The following is a 21,674-nucleotide window of genomic DNA, read 5'->3' on the forward strand; positions in this document are numbered from 1 at the left end:
CCTGGCAAACATTAATTTTGAAGTCATACCCTCTCTCTGATAGTTAGAGCCAAGGTGAATTAATTATTTTTATACTTTAGGCAACACATACTATGGGCAAATAAATATTCTCTCACCAAAGAGGAACATTCTGATAGATTTCCCTTTTCGAGCTGAGAAAGTATTCCAGGAAAGGTCTCCCAAGAAACATCTCACATCACATAAATGTCATTGTAAAAATGAGGATAAGAGTGAATATGCATATGAAAAGGAGATCTCAATGTCATTTCAATCACATCAGTATCTTAAGATACAACTATGCCAGTGAGAAGCCAAAATAAATCAAGAATGAATTCTCTTACATGCAGAATATTGATGCAAAGTTGAACTGTCAGAACCATAGATCCTTACAGCTTAGAAGAGACCTCAGAGATTATCTTGTCCAAAACACTCACTTTACAGATGGGGTAAATTAGGTCTAGGAGGACAAAACGAGTGAAAAAGCCTGTTACAGATACCTTTAGTACAAGTTTTTCTTCTCAGAGCAGATGACAGAACTCACTTGGGTTCACTGAGCTTTCCTCTGAGAGAAGTAAAAAAAATCTTTTTATCTTTCCAGTGTCAAGCAGATGTTATCCATAAAAGAATCCACATTCTGGATGTGATGACTACAAAAAGGGAACATAAAACCAGAACAGGGGCATTCTGGGAATAAGATGCCACTACGGTTGGCAATCAGGTTAAACACAGCACATACAAACTCATTCTCTTGGCCCTGTTAACAATTTTTAAAGTATTTCAGGACCCACGTAAAAAGGAACAGAAATACTTGTATCTAATAAATTCCCATTACCCCATGGATCATCAATTAATTCTGGACTCACTTCCTCACATGGTCAAGTTCTGTTTATGAAGTCATAAAGCAAAAGCAGATTTTAGGAGGCATAAACATGAATGAGAGAAATGTTTTTAATTGTCTCATTGTGGAGAAAGAACAGGAAGGTTTTAGGGTCCAAAAATATCTGAGTTCAAACTTGGCCTTGCCACTTATGAGCTGACTTATTGTGGCCAAGAGCACAGCTTCCAGATCTGAAATTTGAGGCCAATAATCCAATGACAAAGGGTCATCATAAAATAAACAGTACATGAGATGAGGGATATGAAAAAAAAAGTCTGCAGCACAGTGCTGAGCAGACAGATCTTCAACTTCAGCGCTCGACTTTGAGACACAATGACCAACTAAACCCTAAAGAACAGGCCAGGCCGGTTTTCTAAGTAATCTGGGAGACCCAAGGTTATTTCTAGAAGTTCAGCTGAGAACAGTGCAGGACGTCACTAACAGACTTGATGGTCACTAACAAATGCTTCTCCTTAAAAATAACTTAAAAGTCTAAAAGGAAATACATAATCAGAAAATGCCTTTGAATAACCGTAAGGATTCAATTAACCAACACCAGATACTACAGATATCCTGTCAAATTCTCCAAGAATATGGTGACAAACTTACACATACGATATTATTCTGTCTTGCACTTATTTTAACTTAAAAGTATTCCAATGAGAAATTAGACATTGGGCCTATGAGGAATATAAACTATCCTAAGTGATCTCACAGAAGGGGGTTTTCCTCATGTATCAGCCTCATTCATTCTCCGAAGAACTTCCAGAAACTCCTTAAGATGGTGTTTGATCATGGGAAAATTAGAACCCACAGCAAATGAACCTCTTCTAACATGTGTAAGAAAGTGCTTTCTCATACTCACCCAGGAGGAAGCTGAATTCACTTTCACACTAAAAGACTCCATTTAATTAATTTTAGCTGATAAAAACTGCTTTTCTTTTAATATAATCTTGATATGTTTACATCAAATATTAAGGCAGCGATCTGAATAATTCAGGTCACAACTTTTTAAATATACAATGTGAATAGTCTTGTTATAACTTGGTGACCATGACACACACACACATGCAAGTTGTGGAGCACAGTCTATGTAACACAAAGCCTACGTAACACAAGACTAAGGAAGGCCTGAGAGACTATCCCATAGGTCTGCATTTAAATAAGATTCTCTTTGTTGTCTGTAGAGACAAAACATAAAGAAGGTACAGATTCAAGCCCTAAAACATGACTAGGCAAATACAGCTCAAAGAAAGGGATTTCTTAGTAGATCTAAAGACATGGAACACATGATTTTGGTTTCCATGTCTCTGCTACTAGGGAAAGCAGTAACAGAAGGCCATTGAAAAGGTAAGATCATTCCACTTCACTCAGACTCTCACTGCTCTGCACTACGCTGTCTTTTGAATTTTGAGAAGACATCTTGTACTATTTTTGGGAAGATTCGGAATAAAAGGAAAAGAAGTTTCATATACATTAAGTTCTCTCTAAACTTGCTCTTCCTTTGAATACAGACACCGTTCACAAATGCAGTCCTAATCCTGGGCTTTTACTTCTAACAAGAGACTCAGCATGCTACACCAGGAGATGAATTTTGGGTACTACACACCACACCAGAGTTGGCAGCTCTCCAGTAACTATAGATGTTTAATCATAAAGCTCATTGCAAGAAATATAGTTTTCTTTAAGATACATTAGTCTTTCAAAGTGAACTGGTATAAAAAAATATTCTCAGATTTCCAACTTTCCCTTTAATCATTAAGGCAAATACTCTGTTCTTATTTAAAAGACAGTCACCAAGATTTGCTTCTGACATCTAAATGTCATTCTAGTTATTAACATTACATGTAAATTTCTCTGGCAGTGATTTCGTGAGCACATTTTTCTTTAGGATATTTCCTAATTGGGAAATTCCCCAGCAAGTGACTCAAATCCTTAGGTAAGAGGTGCAGTTTGGAGCAGACACTGTGTAGTGTGTTGCTCATCCACAGTTGTGCCTTCCTTTTTGCAGATTCCTGTTGCCCTCCTCCTCCCCTCCAAATCCCATACCCTTTTGGCTCATCCTTTAATGTCCCCCTCCCCCCAAGAAATAAGTTCTGTTCTTTGGGAAAGATAAAAGCTTTAAGTTTGGAGGAGTCAGGGAAGACCTGCCTGGAGCTGGAGACTTCATCACATCAAATAATCTACATGCAGCATCCTCATGTACGTGATGCCAGTGGAGGAGGGCAATGGCAGGCACTGAGGAAGGCAGCCTGAATCCAGATCTGAGGATAAGAGAAAAGGATGTTCCAGGGAACAGATTCTACCCCAAAAGAAGACCTACACTCTAGAAACACAGGCATGACACTACAGCTCTGAGGGAGTGATATATTCCTTCAAGACATCTTTTGAAATTATACATGGCTTCTAGGTATTAAGAGAGAGCATTCCAAAAACAACTACCAGACACCACTCCACTAGATCCAAGAGAGGAGGAAGAGGCAGAGAGAGGGAGAGCGAGACTTTTTATAGTAGTTGAACTGTCACTTGGCCAAGGAATAGAAATCATGCCAATTACAATAGAAATTTTCTGTTGATCTCCAATAAGTGAGAGTAGCAATTAAATGAATTTGAAACACAATTTGATCAGGCAACTTGGGGCCCAGTCTCACAATAATCACAAATGAACATTTTAGTCAATACCACAAGAGTACACACGAAAACATAACCCTCCCTACCCACTCATCAACTGCTGTGTACTCTCACTCAGTGATCTCAAGGGCTCTCAGAACAAACAATAGTGAATACTCACAAATGAGCATCAAAAATCAAACACAGCCCACCTCAGTTTTACTCTCGATGTTATCAGCAGTCATGGCTGAACAAAGCTGACTCATTAACTCACATGGGCGGAGGCTATCTAGATGATCTCTTTGATATATCACAATTACAGGTGTCCGGGGTGGGGCGGGGACCCTCCTGTCCCCCAAACTGAAAATACTACATAAACAAACATACCTTCTTACAGGAGCTGAAGGTGCCATCAGGCAGGACAGGCCTTCGACGCCTCTCAGGCATGAAGGGTGAGCCAAAGCGAATGTAGTGTTTTGGGGTGGTGCAAATTAATGGGGAGTGAATAAGGCCCGGTAACATGTTCAGGGTTGTTGCCAGTACAGTTGGGTCTGTGGTGATACGTAATGGGCACTCAACAGGGACCTCTTGTTTCTCTGCTTTGTCATTCAGCCATTCTGTAACTAAATACTATAAAAACAACAACAACAACAAAAAAGGACATGGTTAGCTAATGCTGTGAATGCAAATGCAAGAGGCTGCAGCGTTCACCACCAAGACACATCTCATGTAGAAACTAGATGGAAAAGCAGCAGCTGCAAGACCATGAACCGGGCATCAGACCACAAAGATATATCCCCTCACCCTCCCAATATTCAACAAGAGAGGAATGGCTCTGTCAGTGAAATGTCTGCCCCATAACAAGGGATCAAGAAAAAGGTACTAGAACAGCTTCAGTTTTCTGTTATTTTATCCAAAAACATCCAATGTAATAACATGGAGATGAATATTTCTCTGGAGATCGATTACAGGACTTGTTATCCTATTAGGAGAGCTCTTCCCTGAGCAGACGTAAGAAGATATGGTCATGACTTACCTTTTTGGTTTTAGGATATTTAGATGTAGCACGGTTGACATGGGATCCAGTAACTGAAACCACAGTAGGGTCAGACCCCGTTAGCTGCCTGTTTTCTCCTGCACTGTCTATACTCCCACATTCAGTAGGAGTTATTGAGCTGTTATTTCCTCCCTCTTCCAGGGTGGCTTGAGACAACTCTGCTTGCTGTGCACTGGCCTGCTTCTGCCGCTTCAGTCTTTGGGCTGAACTGGTCCGGTAGCGAGAAATTCGGCTCTTCGGTCGGGGCCGAGATGGCTTCGCTGGAGGTGGTTTGGTGACTGGTTTTTCAGCAGCGATATCCTATAAAAATAGTAGGGTCAAAGTTTACCAATAAGTATTTGATTCTCATTCATTCTTCCTTAAGAGATTTATTTATTTGTGTGAAACAGTTAAGACAAAGAACAGAAACATCTTCCATCTGCTGGTTCTCCCTCTAGATGGATGCAATGGCCAGGGCTGGGACAGGCCAAAGCCAAGAACTTGTTTTGAATGAATTTTTGAACCACATGAGTGGCAGGGACTGAAACATATTCTGCTTTTTCCAGGCTATCAGACAGGAAGCTGGGTGAGCCCTGGAGTAGGAGGGATGAGCAAACCAGCACTGATTCAGGATGACAGTTATCAATATTTATTTTGTCAATAACTTAATGTAGAAAATAAAAGACAAAGTAGGCTCAAGAGAAAATGAACTCCTACAAATGCCTGCAGTGCTGGGACTGGACAAGGGCCAAAGCTGGGAATCCAGATTTTAGAGCAAGACCTCTGTGTTGTTTAGCAACCCAATCAATGGAACTATCACTGGTGACTCACAGACTACACACCGAGCAAAATGGAGTGACGGACTGGGTTCAGAACTCAGGTGTTACCATATGGGATACTAGAATAGATGCCCACCAATCCTACTCACTTTTAAGTATTGTGAATGCTTACTGGTAAAAAAAAAAAAAAAAAGATTTAAAAATATTAATTTAAAATTCCTAAAATCGAGCCCAGCGGCATGGCCTAGCGGCTAAAGTCCTTGCCTTGAACGCGCCGGGATCCCATATGGGTGCCGGTTCTAATCCCAGCAGCTCCACTTCCCATCCAGCTCCCTGCTTGTGGCCTGGGAAAGCAGTCGAGGACGGCCCAATGCATTGGGACACTGCACCCACATCGGAGACCTGGAGGAAGTTCCTGGTTCTGGGCTTAGGATTGGCGTGCACCGGCCGTTGCGGCTCACTTGTGGAGTGAAACATCGGATGGAAGATCTTCCTCTCTGTCTCTCCTCCTCTCTGTATATCTGACTTTGTAATAAAAATAATAAATCTTTAAAAAAAAAAATTCCTAAAATCAGTTTAAACACACAAGCTAACCAGGTGGCAGAAAAAAATACATAAATACATACAAAAGCATATAAAAATATATGACTTATTTATTTTTGTTGGAAAGACAGATCTATGGAGAGGAGAGAAAGAAAAGAAATATCTTCCCTCCATTGGTTCACTCCACAAATGGCGAAAACAGCTGGAGTTGAGCAGATCTGAAGCCAGGAGCTTCTTCCAGGTCTCCCATATCATTGCAGGGCCCCAAGATTCTGGGCCATGCAAGCCCCAAGCAGGGAGCTGGATGGGAAGTGGAATAGCTAGGACATGAACTGGTGCCCAAATGGGATGCTGGCGATTAAAAGGGTAGGATTAGTCAATTGAGCCATTGCACCAGGCCCAATTTTATCTCTAATAATCATGATAAAATAGGCCAACAATTAGCTAAGGAAATCACTTAATTTTAGGGTTTTTAGCAGAAAAGAAAAATTCCTTTTGTTTTCCAGAAACTGAAGTTTCAGCTTAAGGCTCATGACTAGGGTAGGGAAAGATAATATTGGTTTATCCTGAGAATCCCATGGATGGTCAAGCACAGAGTATACACAAGGTACATAAAAGAAACTAAGTAATAGACCCGGCATGGTAGTCTAATGGTTGGAGTCCTCGCCCTGCATGTGCTGGGATCCCGTATGGGCGCCGGTTCTAATCCCCGAGTCCCCCTTGTTTGTGGCTTGGGATTGCAGCTAAAGACAGCCCAGGGCTTTGGGACCCTGCGCCCTTATGACAGACCTAGAAGAGGTTCCTGGCTTCCAATTGGCTCAGCTCCGGCCATTGTGGTCACTTGGGGAGCGAATCATCAGATAAAAGACCATCCTCTCTGTCTCTCCTCCTCTCTGTATATCTGACTTTTCAATAAAAATAAATTCTTTTAAAAAGATTTATTTATTTTTATTGGAAAGGCGGATATACAGAGAGGAGGAGAGACAGAGAGGAAGATCTTCCATCCGATGATTTACTGATATACAGAGAGGAGGAGAGACAGAGAGGAAGATCTTCCATCGGATGATTTACTCCCGAAGTGAGCACAACGGCCGGTGCTGCGCCTATCCGAAGCCAGGAACCTGGAACCTCCTCCAGGCCTCCCACATGGGTGCAGGAACCCAAGGCTTTGGGCTGTCCTTGACTGCTTTCCCAGGCCACAAGCAGGGAGCTGGATGGGAAGTGGAGCTGCCGGGATTAGAACCGGCGCCCAAATGGGATCCCGGCGCTTTCAGGGTGAGGACTTTAGCCGCTAGGCTACGCCGCCGGGCCCCAAAATAAATAAATCTTTTTTTTTTAAAAAAAAAGTAAACTAAATTAATAATAATAAGCCAATTCCAAAAGGACATGGCGTGTTCTCTCTGATACAAGGCAAGTTTCATATAAAATACAAGATCAGCAGATACACAGGTAAACATGTGTATACACAAATTATCTAGAAGAACTGTATAAAGGAGGCAAGGATACCAAAGAGCGGAGACACCACTTCGCAGTATGCCATCTCTACTTGTGAAAGGAACTCCCAATGAAATTGTTAGATGTATCTTTTGACAATAGAATACTGAACTTTCTACTGTCTATACCTACACCGTCATGATATACTTAAATAGAAGAATGATAGATTTATGACTGATTGTGAATGACTATATTATTGTTATAATATAGGGGAAAACAGTGAGGGCATGGGGAATGGGAAAGATGGAAGGAAGAAATCCCTGAGCCTAAGGAACTGTATCACAAAACTCATGACCAACAGTTACTGCATCAGAAACAGTACCAAGTGCCATTCAATTTTATTTTATTTTTTAGAATTTATTTTATTACATTTTTGACAATCTTTACATAGTAAATTACGGAAAAAAGATTCAGGGGCTATAGGGAAGTGGGTAAGACTATTATGTCCAGTGCTATTCAATATTAAAGCGTCATTCAAGTTTTGACATTATCTGCCTCCCTGAGTTCTGCCTATCAGCTGGTAAAAATGTTACATAGCTTTACTTGTGGTACAGGGCAAAGCTGAAAGGCCAGATTCCAAAAGACATGCAAGAAAAGTAACTGGCAGTAGCCAAGACACTGTGTCTAATCCCTGGAGTCATCTCTTCAACTCTTACCCCTGCTTGGGAAGACCTCCGGGTGTTCACACCAACACTCTGTGGGGTGCTTGCGACAGCAGTGTTTGAAGCAGGGTTGCTAACTTCCACTTCGGGAGCTTCAGCTTTTGCTTCTTCTCCCACAGGAGCCTCCAAGACAGCAGCAGTGATCTCGGTGTCTGAGCTGCACTGCTCAAAGGGCGGATCCCGTCGTTTCTTTCTCTTCTCTAAGTTCTCAAACGCATGCATGATGGCTTCAACCTTCTTATCCTCCCGGGTCTAAAAAGAAAGAGTACTAGAATAGAAAGAAGCTTAAACAAAGAGGAGGGGACAGACTTTTCTGGAGTATGATTAAAGTAATATACAGAAATTCACCAGGAGGATGACATATATATTTTGGAACACACACACACAAACACTTCATTTTAAATATGGGTAAGCTACATGACAAAGCCAGGCCACGCTTGAACTTCCAAAATAGATATTAAAGTAAGAAGGTCATAAAATAATTTATTCCTGGTAAGTTCTACAATTCATAAAGAAGTAGATTTTCCTAGAACTTCTCAGTAATAGGAACAAACTTACTAGCTTTAGCATAAAAGGTAAACAACTTTAATCCATATACTAAAAAGATTTAGAAGAAATTAACACTCACAAACTTAGGAAATTACCCAGCAAAATTACCCTGACCTATCTTGCTTTGGTCTTCTCAGTCTGAGACAAAATTGTTAGTAAGCCATCTTCAAAAGTCAATTTTTTTATACAAGATTTACTTATTTTTATTTGAAAATCAGATATATAGAGAGGAGGAGAGAGAGGAAGATCTTCCATCCACTGATTCACTTGCTAAGTGGCCACAATGGCTGGTGCTGAGCCAATCGGGAGGAAGGAGCCAGGAGCCTCCTCCAGGTCTCCCATACAGTGCAGGGTCCCACGGGCCATCCTCAACTGCTTTCCCAGGCACAAACAGGGAGCTAGATGGGAAGTGGAGCAGCCGGGATTAGAACCAGTGCTCCTATGGGATCCTCGCGCAAGCAAGGTGAGGACTTTAACTGCTAGACTACTGCGCTGGGCTCAAAAATCATCTTGAGATAACAAGTCAATTGACAGCTACAAAAGTATGAAGTATGACAATATCTACTTAAAAGGAAAAGGCCCAAGTTAAAATCCCTATGTCAAATACATGAGATGAAAGTCAGGAGCAGAGGCTTCACATGGCGCAGGCAGCAGGTTCAGGAGAGTTAATAAGGAATGTTAGATGGCACTCACCCTCCTGCTATGGGTGAGGTTCTCCTGGTCATCTACAACCTCTTCTTTCTCTTCTGCTTTTTCTTCTGGATTGTCTACTTCCTTTAACAGAGGCAATATTTAGCTGTACTCATAGTTCTGTGAAAAATCAACCCCTTGTCTAACTATGGTAGTTTAAAACATTCTAGAAATGATTTCTCATGTTCTAAAGCATTATTCATGGAAAGGTACATGAATGAAACCCAGAATGAAGCTTGAAAGGATTATTTAAAAAAAAAAAAAACATAAACAAAGACAAAACCAAAAAAAACAAACAATAAAAAAAATGAATGTACCCCAACCCACTGTTACAAAGGGCATTTCACCGTTATTGTATCTTCCCTAAAACAAAATGGCATTATCAACCGACTGCTGTTAATTACCTCATGATCACTGGATGCATGAACTTGTTCTGGAACTCCTTGTGGCTGCTGCTCATTATTTCCCCCTGAGGTCTCATTCTGCTGTTCCATCTCTAGCTCTTTCCGTCGGGCCTTTCTGCGTCGGGTCTCTGCTCCAACAGTAGGCAGGCTTGGAGGTGGGAGTGGCAGTTCTGCAGCATTGGGATTTCTTTTCTGTATAGGGCAATTCCTGTTTCCTTTGTGACATGCACAGTCCACTTTGTAATTACTGCTCCAAAGAAATAACCAAAAGTACCTGGCTCAGTTATCTCTGAGTATCAGTTTTATCATTCCCACTCATTGCCTTAAAACGGTATCACAGTAAATTGTTATGGTAGTATGGCTGAGTAAGTTTAACAAACATTAGAGACTTCCTATGATTATTTTTAATAGTCTGTGGTTCCCTGCATGTCATCATGAACTCTACTCCTATGCATGCCCAGTGAAAAGGAAAGAAAGCTCTCAAGACCATTCTCCTAACTGCTTTTCTGCGAAGCAACAGCCTTACTTGGGGCTTTCATTGCGGCACAGAAAGTTACGTTGTCACTCTCTGTGTACCAGCTTCCTACAAGAATGCTAGAGTTCTGGCTGTTGCATTTATGAAGGTCATACTTTTCATCTGTCTACCCTCACCATGTCCTCATTTTACCCACTGAAGCCTTTTCATTAGTGTCTTTTCTTACAGCTTGGGCCTAAGACCAGTCTAAACACACAAACTCTGATTTGCCCAACGGGACTAAGGCAGAAAAGTATCAACTTTATACAAAATTCATCACAAACATTTACTTATGATTCACTGTTCGCATTTTCATGCAGAGATGGATATAATATGGTTTGTGTACATGAGGATGGTTCTTTCACACTCAATTACAGGGTGAATGAATCCTGAAATAACTGCACCTAGTATAACACTATACATGACTGTAACCTCAGTGTTTAATTATGAATCCTTTTGGCTATTCTAAGGAGGCATAAGACAAAATGCCTTTGTTAGAGGACTTGTGAATATTATCATACAACATACCTATATCCAAAAGAAAAATATCACCTTACCCTTCACAACTTTTACGCAGAAAACATGCTACAGAAGGACTGAAGCAGGAAATAGCAATGAATGAAAGCAGACTTTCCACAGAGCTGAAAAGCTGAATGTGTACTTCTGAAGCCTTACCAGTTACTGTACTCATAATCAAATGCTATGGTGACCTCAGCATCCTTGGTGATGGCAGACACAGCATAGATACACAGGTGAATCATCCCATCTGCAATCATGTGTCGCACCTGTGAAAGAAAGCATATGGTTGGATTTACCCAAATCACTACACTTTATGTAGGAGAGAAAATACCATCTAATTTAAATACCTAATATTTTCTCCCCACTTAAACTGAAAAAGTAATCTGTTAATTCAGTATCATTATCTCACTTGAAACTACTACAAAGAAACTGAAAACTTGCAACAATTTGAAATGCTAGAATTGAGAGCAAAAAGTCACCCTAATTATTTTTGGTTAAAGATTTTTTTTAAAGGAAAGACAGAGAAAGATCTTCCATCCGCTGATTCACTCCCCAAGTGGCCACAATAGCCAAGCTGAGCTGATGTGAAGCCAGGAGCTTCCTCCAGGTCTCCCACATGGGTGCAGGGGCCCAAGGTTTTGGACCTTTCCCAGGCCATGGCAAGTGAAACCTTGTGGGATCCTGGAACAAGTGAGGTGAGGAGTTAGCTACTGATCTGTCGCATCAAGCTCTGCTTTATGACTTAAAACTTATTCTAGTTCTACTGCGGGATTATAGTTTCTCAGTCAGTAAATAACGTTTGATGGATTGCTTGCTGTATTTAATGAACTATGAATTTTAGAAATGTCTTAGTTGGGCCAGGCGCAGTAGCATAATGGCTAAGGTCCTCGCCTTGCAAGTGCTGGGATCCCATATGGGCCCCGTTTCCCATCCAACTCCCAGCCTGTGGCCTGGGAAAGCAGTCGAGGATGACCCAAAGCTTTGGGAACCTGCATCCTTGTGGGAGACCTGGAAGAAGCTCCTAGATCCTGGCTCCGGACCAGCGCAGCTCTGGACATTGCGGCCACTTGGTGAGTGAATCAATGGATGGAAGATAGTCCTTTCTATCTCTCCTCCTCTCTGTATATCTGACTTTGCAATAAAAGTAAGTAATGTCTTAGTCAAATAGCTTAGTTGGGCTTAATGACATCTACCACATGCCACTTTTTAAAATATAACCCCACTGACTGATGCAGTCTAGTAATTTCTCCCTAATAATTCTTTCCTTTTCCCAATTCTGCATTGTTGATAGAAAACACCTTTCTTGTACCCATCCTGTCAGTGTAAAATCACTATCACTTTTTTTTTTTTAAATCTTGCTATAATCTACAGACCTTTATATGGGCAAATGCTTCTTCAGGAAGCTGGTCCTTTGTGGTTCCATTCAAAGGGAAGTTGCTACAGATATCTTACCTCTGCATTTGGAGTACACGATCTTCTGATGAACCGAGCATCATTACCAAAAGTACGGGCATCCACACACATCTCTACACCATTGAATTTTGAGTAGAAGAGCACAAAAGGGTACGGTCTAGGGATACAATTAAAATTCCTGTAATTCTCAATACAGAAAAAAAGCCTCCCCATGAATCCCTACACGAAGTGCACGCTGACAGAAGCAGCAGCAGCCCTCTGCAACGCCCAGACGAGGAAAGCACCACATGCTTCTCTGCTTGATTCAGGAACAAGCACAAAGCAAGGAGAGAAGTCACCATCCCCGCACACACTAAACAATCTGTACATGTATTTGCACTTCTCCACTGACCAATACGAGCTTCTCCAAGTTACCACCTTTCTCCCAAGAGTACCCTACCCATCAGCACTATTTATACAGCAGCACTGTTCAGGCGAGCCCACTCCTCAATAAACAATGTTCTTACTTTTTAAAGAAATGCCCATTGACCTCAAACTGCTGTCGTAACATGACTTTCCCACGGTACTCTATGATCAGCGTGTCCAAAGCCAAGTCTCTCGCAGCCCGCAGGATCTTCCGGTGCTTCTGAACACGTGTGACTCTTCCCACCTGTAACTGAAGAAAGCCAGAGCATTAATGTCAAACAACAACAACAGCTGCTTGGGAGACACTGAACACATTTTGTTTAGAAAAGTAAAGGCATTACAAATACTTAAAATTTTATCTGTTTATGTCATGAAGGCAACAATCAGAAATCTAGAAATTTGATATAAGCTCAAGTTTTTCCAGGAAACACATTCCACCTAGAGAACCTGACACTTCCAGAAAAGGCAAAAGAAAATCAAAGAAAAATACACAATTAAGGTGTCAGTGACTCTACGTCTAATGTAAGAAGGAGAGCAAGTCTAACCTTCAACAAATCTTATGCAATTGCAATCTAGGTTGTATAAAATGCCCCATTCTAATTCATCTGTGTTTGACTAGTAAAGCTAGTTTAGAAGTGTATATCCAAACCATTACCAGCTTGTAGAAGATGCTGTGGATAAAGATGACCTAAGTGGCTCTTTGAAGGTTTTGTACCTTTAGAAGAAACCGGAATTCGAACTCAATCCTCTACTTGGCTCTTAAAAAAAAAATCTCAATTTACAGGTTTTACTTTCTTTGTCCTTACCTGCATTTGGGAACCGATCACGGTGTTATTGCAGGCCAATTCAGTTTTATTGATAGTGTCTAAAATGGCAGGTTTGCCCACAAACTCCTTGCTAGAATGTAGATGTTGTTCAAGGGCATTCTGCACATCGGCACTGTACTGGTTAGTGAAAGCTTCTTCATACTGATCAGTCCATAGTCTTATCCGGTTCTCCCAGCCCTCAGTTGTATTTTCATCTAAGTTCTGTGCTTCAGAGGGAGAATTCTGTAGAGAACAAACGTGAGGTAGGTTAGAGGAACCTATGTATAAGAATAGGAGTGGGAAACTAGTTAAATCCAGAGGAAATTTGTTTTCACTTGTCAGTTGGTGTGGCTCAGGAATAATGGATTGGGGTCAGAGGATCCAACTTCTACTACAGATTTGTTACCAGTGAGCTGTGAGGTCTCAGATAATTTCTTAAGAAATATCAGCTTCTCCACATAAAAAAAGTAGATACTCTTCTAGATCACAGTTCATTGCCATCACTGATTTTTGTGACAACTTGAATTGTAAAGTCAATTTGGTCTTGTGAAAAGACCAACAAGTTCACAAGAAAATTCTGAGTAGAAATGAGCAGTAAAAACAAGTGTAATCATCACACAGAAAATACAAATTTTGGGGTCTGGCATGATCACTCAATTGGCTAATCCTCCCCCTGTAAATGTTGGGATGCCATATGGGCACTGGTTTCTGTCCTCGCTGCTCCACTTCCCGTTCAGCCCCCTGCCTGTAGCATGGAAAAGTAGTAGGGGATGGTCTAAAGCCTTGGAACCCTATACCACTGCACGAGACCTGAAGGATACTCCAGGCTTCAGATTGGCTCAGCTCTGGTCATTGTGCCCATTTGGGGAGTGAATTAGTAGTGTATGGAAGATTTTACTATCTCTCAGTGACTCTGCCTTTTAGTAAAAATCAATAAAATAAATCTCAATATACATACGCCTATGCACAAACAGATCTCCAATACTTAAAGAACAGGTGTGTCTGTGTGCTAGTCCAACCTTGTTCTCCAGTTCTCTAGGAGAGCAGTTTGCATTCATTTACCATTCTCATTTTAAAATTAATACATGTTCATTTTCAACAAACATGCAATCCTAATCAATTACAATCCTACCACCCCTAGAAAAAGTGATCACTTTCAGTAAATCCTCCTGTTGTCAAAAACTGAAGATCAGGTAAAGTCAGGAGAGGGGTGAAGGTTGGAGAAATACAGGAAATTCCTGAGAGGAACTTTGCCAGAGTCCTCTAGGAGAGCCACCGGCATCTGTGAGACCACCACTGCATCCTCAATACTTCCAGGTGTGCATGAATTAGGGACAAAGCTTACGCCCGATATTCGTTCAAAACCTGAGTGCCATCAGAAAACAAACAACAAACAGCTGATGACGAAGTCATTCTACTGATGATCAGAAGACACTGGCAGTGCCAAATTTACTTGAAGCATATAAAATTAAATGTTTTTCATGACTTGTGCATAAAACACTGATTCTTTCACTTTCTGTTACCATTCTAGATTAACTGCTGTCTACTATCCTTTCCCCAATAACAAGGAAATAGAGGAAAAAAATTAACAGCACCATTTTCTCATCAGAGTTCAAAAGAATGAAAAGGAAGGAAAGGAGCATAAAAAAACACATAAAGACAACACACAACAGCATTTCTACCTGCACAGTCTTCACGAGAGCAGATAAGCAAATGCAGAGTATAAAATCTGAGATTCATATTTTAAAACAGAGAATGTGGGGTGGCCACACTATACTCCAAGCTTACACAACCCAGTGCAGGGCCCAGCACCACAGCCTACTTAGTGGCTATATCCTCGCCTTGATCAGCCGGGATCCCATATGTCCGTTGGTTTGTGCTCCACTTTCCATCCAGCTCCCTGATTGTGGCCTGGGAAAGCAGTCAAGGACGGCTCAAAGCCTTGGGACCCTGCATCTGCATGGCAGATCCAGAAGAATCTCCTGGGTCCTGGGTTCAGATCGGCTCAGCCTTGGCTGTTACGGCCACTTGGGGAGTGAATCAGTAGACTTTTAAGATCTTTGCATCTCCTTTCTGTAAATCTTTTTCAATAAAAATAAATAAAAAACCAAAGAATCCAGTGGTGATGGCTCAATTATGACTTGTTCAAGTGCCTGTATTCTGGAAGCCCTGTCACGGCAACAGGCCAGGCTCGCTAATCTGGTATTACTCTGTCCCAGCTGTCTGATCACTGGAGACTTTACCTCAGTGGCTTCTGGGCAGTGGATTTCAACTACATGAATTTTCCTCCTAAGAGACTTGTATGTTGATGATCATAAATGGGCATATGTGAGTTTCTTCGGAACTTTGTGGGTAAACAGGGAGGCTCTGAAACATTTCACAATGGAAAAGACACAGAATTACTTGGTCAAAACCATTCAAGGCTGAAGACCACTGGCTAAGGGTTAAGTCTTCCACATAAAAATTCTTGATTTTAACACTGAAAATCCAAATTATTCTTGTGGTTCACATGCCGATTTTGGTGGACTTCTAAGATTTCTGAGCAGAACATATGCAACTCAGAATCCTGAGATGATCCCAGCACAGATCTCTGACGCCTCAGGGCCGAGGCCTGTCTCATCTCCCTGACACGTCTCTGCTCTTTGATCTGTTAAGAGGCATACCAGCTAAGGCTTCCAAACTGCCCAAACACTCACACAACTACAATGTAATCCAAATAAAGCTTATGGTCACTAAATGTTTTACTGTTTCTATCTCGAAATCATCAATAGGAAAGAACCTGCTCTTAACATCATGACACATTAACAAGTATCAATACTTATAGAGTGAAACCAGAGCTTAGTATTAGATGCTTTGAATCATAAGTAAAGATTTGGGAGTATGTCATTTTCTTACATTATATCCAGGTAAAAGATGATAACAAGCAGTATCATCAAATATGCTTCCAACAAACTGTTTTTAATTAATGAGCATCAAATAATCCTTTTAAGCCACACATAATTTTTCTACTCTCCAACCTTTTTACAAAACATCTCATACTAAATTCAAAACTGGAAAGAGAAAAACAAAACTACAATAGCATCACCCAATTCTTCTGTGACAGCAAATACTGTTTAAAAATAACTAATTACATTAAGAATAATTCCTATCAATACTGCAACTTTTCTAATAAGATTTCTCCTTCCAACAGAGAGCCAACACGTGCCGAGTGGGTGCACAAGAGATGCTGTATCATTCCCAGGAAAACCTCACTTGTGGGTTTGAGCCAATGACAGCTGACAGAACACAACAATCTCATGTTTGGCAAAATGTCATTTGTCCTCTAAAAAAGCAGCTCTAACAGAAAAACCAATTTACAGAAAGTGAAAATATTTCAGAAAATGGCTGAGAAAATCAAACTTTGCAGAAAAGCTCTACAAAAACGGAGTGAGAAGCAACATTTACAAACTAAGGAAAAGCAGACTCCGACATTCCCAGACCATCACTGTCAGGAAAGATGCTGACCAAAATACCGCGCCAAAGAGGTCCCCCTTACCTTCATCCGCAAGGACTTCCGGGATCCCTCTCGAAAGGCCTATCCCAGAGAGGAAACAAGTAGAACAAAACAAAACTTGGTACCGAGAATGACAGTTAGACCTGAGACTAAAACTAATGTTCACATTAGTCATCTATTTTGTCTCTTCCTTTCTAGGTAACAAATGCAATTATCAAGAGTAAGGGTCGCTGCACTCTGACACTAATTCCAATACATTTTCCTGTAGAGCTATATAACAGGGAAGAGCATGCACCATTTAAAACCAACATGCATCCCTGGCAGTAGGAAAAAAAGTAAGTAAAAACCTGTCTTGCAGATTTACCAACTGTGGAATTGAGAAGGAAACAGAGACCAATCCCCTTACCAAGGGGTGGGCAAGTCAGCTAGGAGCAGCAGAGTTGCTGTGATGGGGAAGAAAGAACACACAGAAGAGGTTTCTCCAAAGACTACTGAGGGAGAATGCAGGAAGGTAACCATGACAACAAGGAAGCCAGGACCATTCAAGAAATGTTGCTTCATACTTTTTTTTCCTTTTCTGTTTGGAAACAACAGATAAGCCAGCCATGTGAGGTGGACATGTAACCAAGCCAAGAACTTCAAACTCTGCTCTGGGGCTAAAGGGGGGTAAATACTATAAGGACGCAAGCTACCAACACATGAGAGACTGTGCCAGGTATGGCCGGGACTGCATACCTGGGATGGAGACTGGAAGAGAAGAGGCTTAGAGTTAGTGGTGATGCTGTGATGTGGCGGAAGAAAGGCTGTTCGCTACATTCTTTACACAAATTGGCTTGTTTTTTTTTTTAACAGAGCAAAAGTGGCTCTTGAAGCATCTGAGGAGACCTTCTTGAAAGAACCTCGGTGTACTCTTGCTTCAAAGTTTGAGCTATTTGATTACATTTCTATTGAAGACATTTTCTCACCATCCGTACCTTGATTTTTTTCGTCTTTGGTGCTGCACGGCCCTTTTCTGGACTCTTTTTTCGCTTCTTGGGTTTGGTTCTTCTGACAGTTAGGGTGATGCTTGTAGGTGTGTGCTGTGTTGCTGTATACAACACAGTGGAAGGAGAAAGCTCCTCATCCCAGCTTTCTGTTGCACTGCTGTCCCCACCTGTAAAAGGGCAGTTTTGTAGTTTCCATACTAACAGCCTAAAATGTGCTTTAAAAGCAGATGTGTCATGCCCTATATTGAGTAGGGCAGTACTAATTCTGTCCTCTATTAACATAAATATCTGCCTCTGTGATGAAAACAAAATTCTTTAATCATTGGCATCAAGCATACAAACTCTACTGCTCACTGTATTTTGTCCTCCCTAAGCTCTAGGAGCTCAAATCCTAACAGTCTCAGACAGGATCATTTCAGGGATCCATTTTATTTATTTCAGCAACATGGCTGAAATGTGTTTCCAATATGTTTATTCTCAGGGAGAGAACTACACATGGTCCCAAATCAACTTCTATCTCCTTTTGTGAAAAGATCAGGGAGCCAGGAGCATCTCAAGAGGGGTTCTTTGGAAGGAAAACACAGTCACAGAATCTTTAATGTCAGAATGTGGGCCCACTCCAAATCCCACTCACCTGATATGTTGTCCTGCTTCCGCCGATGAAGTCTAATGACCTTCCCCCTGCTCATTCCCCTAAAGAGGGAAAATAGACTTCAAGTAGTCCTTCCAGGAGCAGCAGCACGTCACAGCACACATGGGAGAAGTATCTCTGCACACACTACCCCTTCCCTCCCACCTACCAAATGTTTCCAGGACATAAAATTTCATATCAAATTCAATAGCTTTAACATCAATCTCTCATTCCTTGTTGTCAGCAATTCTCACCTAGTGCAGAGAATTCGAGCCAAGGAGCACTAAGGAATCATCTACATTAACAAACACAAGAAAGAATACTTTGAGCTTTTCCCTACTAATGAGAAACCCTAACCCCAGCAACCCAGGCTTGGCTTTGGACGGAACAGGATCTTACCTGCACTTGTCACAGCTGAGGAGGAAGCCATCCTGAGAAAGAGCACAAGGACACCAGGTAGGCACAGTCTCTCCTTCAGAGTTCGGGCTGTCTCCACAGCGTCCCTCTGCGGGCGACGGCAGGCCGTTCAGGTCAGCGCGAGGGATGATCGTCTGGACAGGGGGAGAAGCAGGAGGTGTCGGAGGAGGAGGGGCTCCGTAATTATGATCCTGAAAATAAGATTGTTTAAATCAACAGTGTCCAAACACTGGCCCCTCTCTCCCCTAAAGTATGGTGCTTATGGAAAGAAAGAAGAAAGTAGTACCCTTCGTTTTTTGGCTTCAACCAGGAAAGTGATAAAACAAAATGCCAAGGTCAACTGGGACATAAAAACAAGAACAATGATGCAGGGCTAGACGTCCGCTGGAGGCAGGGAAGTGCAAAAGGGGCAACTTCATCATGCTGCATATAAACATTTCAAGAAAGTCACAATGTATAAGAATGGATTACACTCCAAGAAGATCACTGCTCTGGAAATAAACAAATGCATACTCACAGCATAAGGCAGTCCTCGACACCCATGCCTCTGAGTGGTCCCATAATTATGAGTGGAATACACGCTCTTCTCATTAACTGCTGGACTAGCCTCCACAGATTCAGGGCTGCACAAAGGCGAAAAGCAACGCATGATAGCATAACACCTAATCTTTCCTGAAACTGACACTTCACTTCCCAATCAAACCCCTCCTCTTTTTGCAACCACTAACCACTAGAGTAAGAGAAAAAGACTCAGTGAAACAATCTGATGAACATAACTAAGCCTATAAATAACAGTAGGAATGCTACTGAATGTGGATGTGTGTGCAACATGAAGCCAGTACAGGCAGATGTCTGAAGGCAGGCACCTGGGAGACAAGGTGTCCCTAATGACAAACACAAACGTACCAGCTGAGCAGGGAGTTTCCCCTAGAGAAGCCACTCTGGGCTGGTTTAGACTCAGAACTATTCTTCTTAATTGGATCTCTTAATACTTCCATGAAACCTCACATGACATTTGCAGTGAGTGAGATGATGAAAGTGCCTTCTGCACTGCCCCAGGGACCAGGCCCTCTTCCATTCACTACCAAGACAGGATACCCTGAAGAAAGTAGTAAAAACAATGGCATCTTATATTTATCACACCTCTCATTTTGACGAACCCCCAACACTTTCCAAATATCAGAGTAATAATTTCTCATTCATGAGAGACATGCAAGCATATGAAGGATACAATTACTTAATAGCTGCATGATAATACCACAGAACTTCAAAATAATCAAAACCAAATTATTTTATTAGTTTATTAAGAAATAGCAGCAGTAGTGGCAAGCACTGTTAATCACCCGTTATTTGAGAGGTGCTGTATCTATATCGATATATATATATATATGTATAAATTTAACTTGTGCAATCACTCAATCTGGTAAGCAGTATCATACTTCAACAGAGAGATAAACTGAGGCAGTGAGATGATTGGAGTTCCTGAAGGCATACCAATGACAGAGTCAGGATTTAAAATATTCATCCAACTCCAAAGCCTGTGCCCTCTCCATTATGGCCTCAAGTGAAAATCAGGGTAACATTCTACCTTTAAAGAGACCTTCATTTTGCAAGCATAGTGAGTACTTTTTAATGTCTCCTATTGGATGACAAAGTAACTATTCAACTTCAGTTTATTGTAAAAGCAATACAAACACCTTAAAGTTTAGAAATGTGAAATAAGCCTTTACTTGATAATAAAAAATACAGATGGCAAGGATAAAATTCAAATTTTTAAGAAAAAAGGATTGTTATCTGGCTATGTTTGGGGGGAATTTTGAATGAGACAATTAAGAGATATAATTTGGCAGAAGTGAATTATTATTAACTACCTACATTTTATACTTATTACAATAGAAGCAAATTAGAAATTCCAAGGACTAACATTAGTCAAAGAAAGAGACCAATGCGTCTTTTCAGGAGTCAAATAATAGACATTTTTCCTGCTTGAAGATACAAAGCATACAATAGTTGGCAGGAATAGGGTGCAGTTCAACATGGCACAGTGTCAGCTGAAAAGTGAGGGATAAAAGGAAATTCTGTTATATGTCCCACTCACCAGGTTACATGCTCCAAAACAGGGAGGAGGGATCTTATTAAGAACAGCCAAAGGGATTTCTAGGTGAAGAAAAACTTCAGACACAGGAAAGTACTCTTTGTTAGTGAAGGACATGCATTGTATTGCTCATTGTGTCTGCAAGGATGGGAACTGGGTAAGAGGGGACATCAAGAATGCAGGTCAGTATTCTTGAGAAAAAAGATGGTCTGAACATGGCTCACTGAGAGGCAATCAACTCTGAATGCTAGGAAACAGCTAGAGTTTCCTAAATGAACCAAAGGCAGACAAGCATTAATAAAATGATGATCAAATTTGGTTTCTATGATGGACAGTTAAAAACAAAGTAATGAATTTATATGACATAATTTACTAAGTACATTACTAGGCAACTAAATATACTTCAAAGATCCATATACATTTTAATATTGGAGATTTTGTACCATTCAACACATAAGGTGAGACATGATGGCTGTTTATTAGGAATGGAACTTTTTACAGGGTGGGGACAGGAAAAAAAAGTTGCATGAAATAAAAGATGGCCATGGAGATGGAGCTATGCTGGTTATATCTTACCCATCTCCAAACTGGGTAAATATGAACATATGCACTTCATGTGCAAGTCTAGGGAATAAAAATAAAATGTATAGTGTGGAGGTTAACAGGCCATCCCCCTATACAATACTTTCTACTCAGGCACAGCATTTAATACATTGCTATGCATGCCAAATCTAAAATTATCTTTTAAAGA

At 41.0% G+C, this 21,674-nt stretch overlaps 1 protein-coding gene and 1 long non-coding RNA gene across 17 annotated transcripts in view; one reads left to right on the forward strand and one right to left on the reverse strand.

Moving 5' to 3' along the window:
• SETD5 (SET domain containing 5) overlaps window positions 1-21,674 on the reverse strand; it is a 75,463-nt gene that overhangs the window by 19,381 nt on the left and 34,408 nt on the right. For 4 of the 16 annotated variants that reach the window (XM_058678740.1, XM_058678739.1, XM_058678745.1 and 1 more), the window contains 15 exons: window positions 19,735-19,927; window positions 19,346-19,451; window positions 18,811-19,019; window positions 18,415-18,473; window positions 17,769-17,947; window positions 16,837-16,875; window positions 13,302-13,544; window positions 12,597-12,745; window positions 12,130-12,247; window positions 10,834-10,943; window positions 9,645-9,891; window positions 9,244-9,324; window positions 7,996-8,253; window positions 4,524-4,844; window positions 3,875-4,117 (listed from right to left, as the gene is read on the reverse strand). In XM_058678740.1, coding sequence (XP_058534723.1) covers window positions 3,875-4,117; window positions 4,524-4,844; window positions 7,996-8,253; window positions 9,244-9,324; window positions 9,645-9,891; window positions 10,834-10,943; window positions 12,130-12,247; window positions 12,597-12,745; window positions 13,302-13,544; window positions 16,837-16,875; window positions 17,769-17,947; window positions 18,415-18,473; window positions 18,811-19,019; window positions 19,346-19,451; window positions 19,735-19,826 — 2,454 coding nt within the window. In that variant the 5' untranslated portion in view covers window positions 19,827-19,927. Of the gene's footprint in view, window positions 1-3,874; window positions 4,118-4,523; window positions 4,845-7,995; window positions 8,254-9,243; window positions 9,325-9,644; window positions 9,892-10,833; window positions 10,944-12,129; window positions 12,248-12,596; window positions 12,746-13,301; window positions 13,545-16,836; window positions 16,876-17,768; window positions 17,948-18,414; window positions 18,474-18,665; window positions 18,707-18,810; window positions 19,020-19,345; window positions 19,452-19,734; window positions 19,928-21,674 lie in introns of all 16 variants that reach the window. The other 12 variants (XM_058678742.1, XM_058678741.1, XM_058678748.1 and 9 more) reach the window with 10 other exon arrangements.
• On the forward strand, window positions 15,523-18,773 carry LOC131482867 (uncharacterized). Its single transcript, XR_009247356.1, has 3 exons — window positions 15,523-15,629; window positions 16,993-17,129; window positions 18,656-18,773. It is a non-coding gene; the product is annotated as an uncharacterized LOC131482867 (long non-coding RNA).

Source organism: Ochotona princeps, chromosome 21 (assembly GCF_030435755.1).
Source record: "Ochotona princeps isolate mOchPri1 chromosome 21, mOchPri1.hap1, whole genome shotgun sequence".
Classification (NCBI taxonomy): Eukaryota; Metazoa; Chordata; class Mammalia; order Lagomorpha; family Ochotonidae; genus Ochotona; species Ochotona princeps.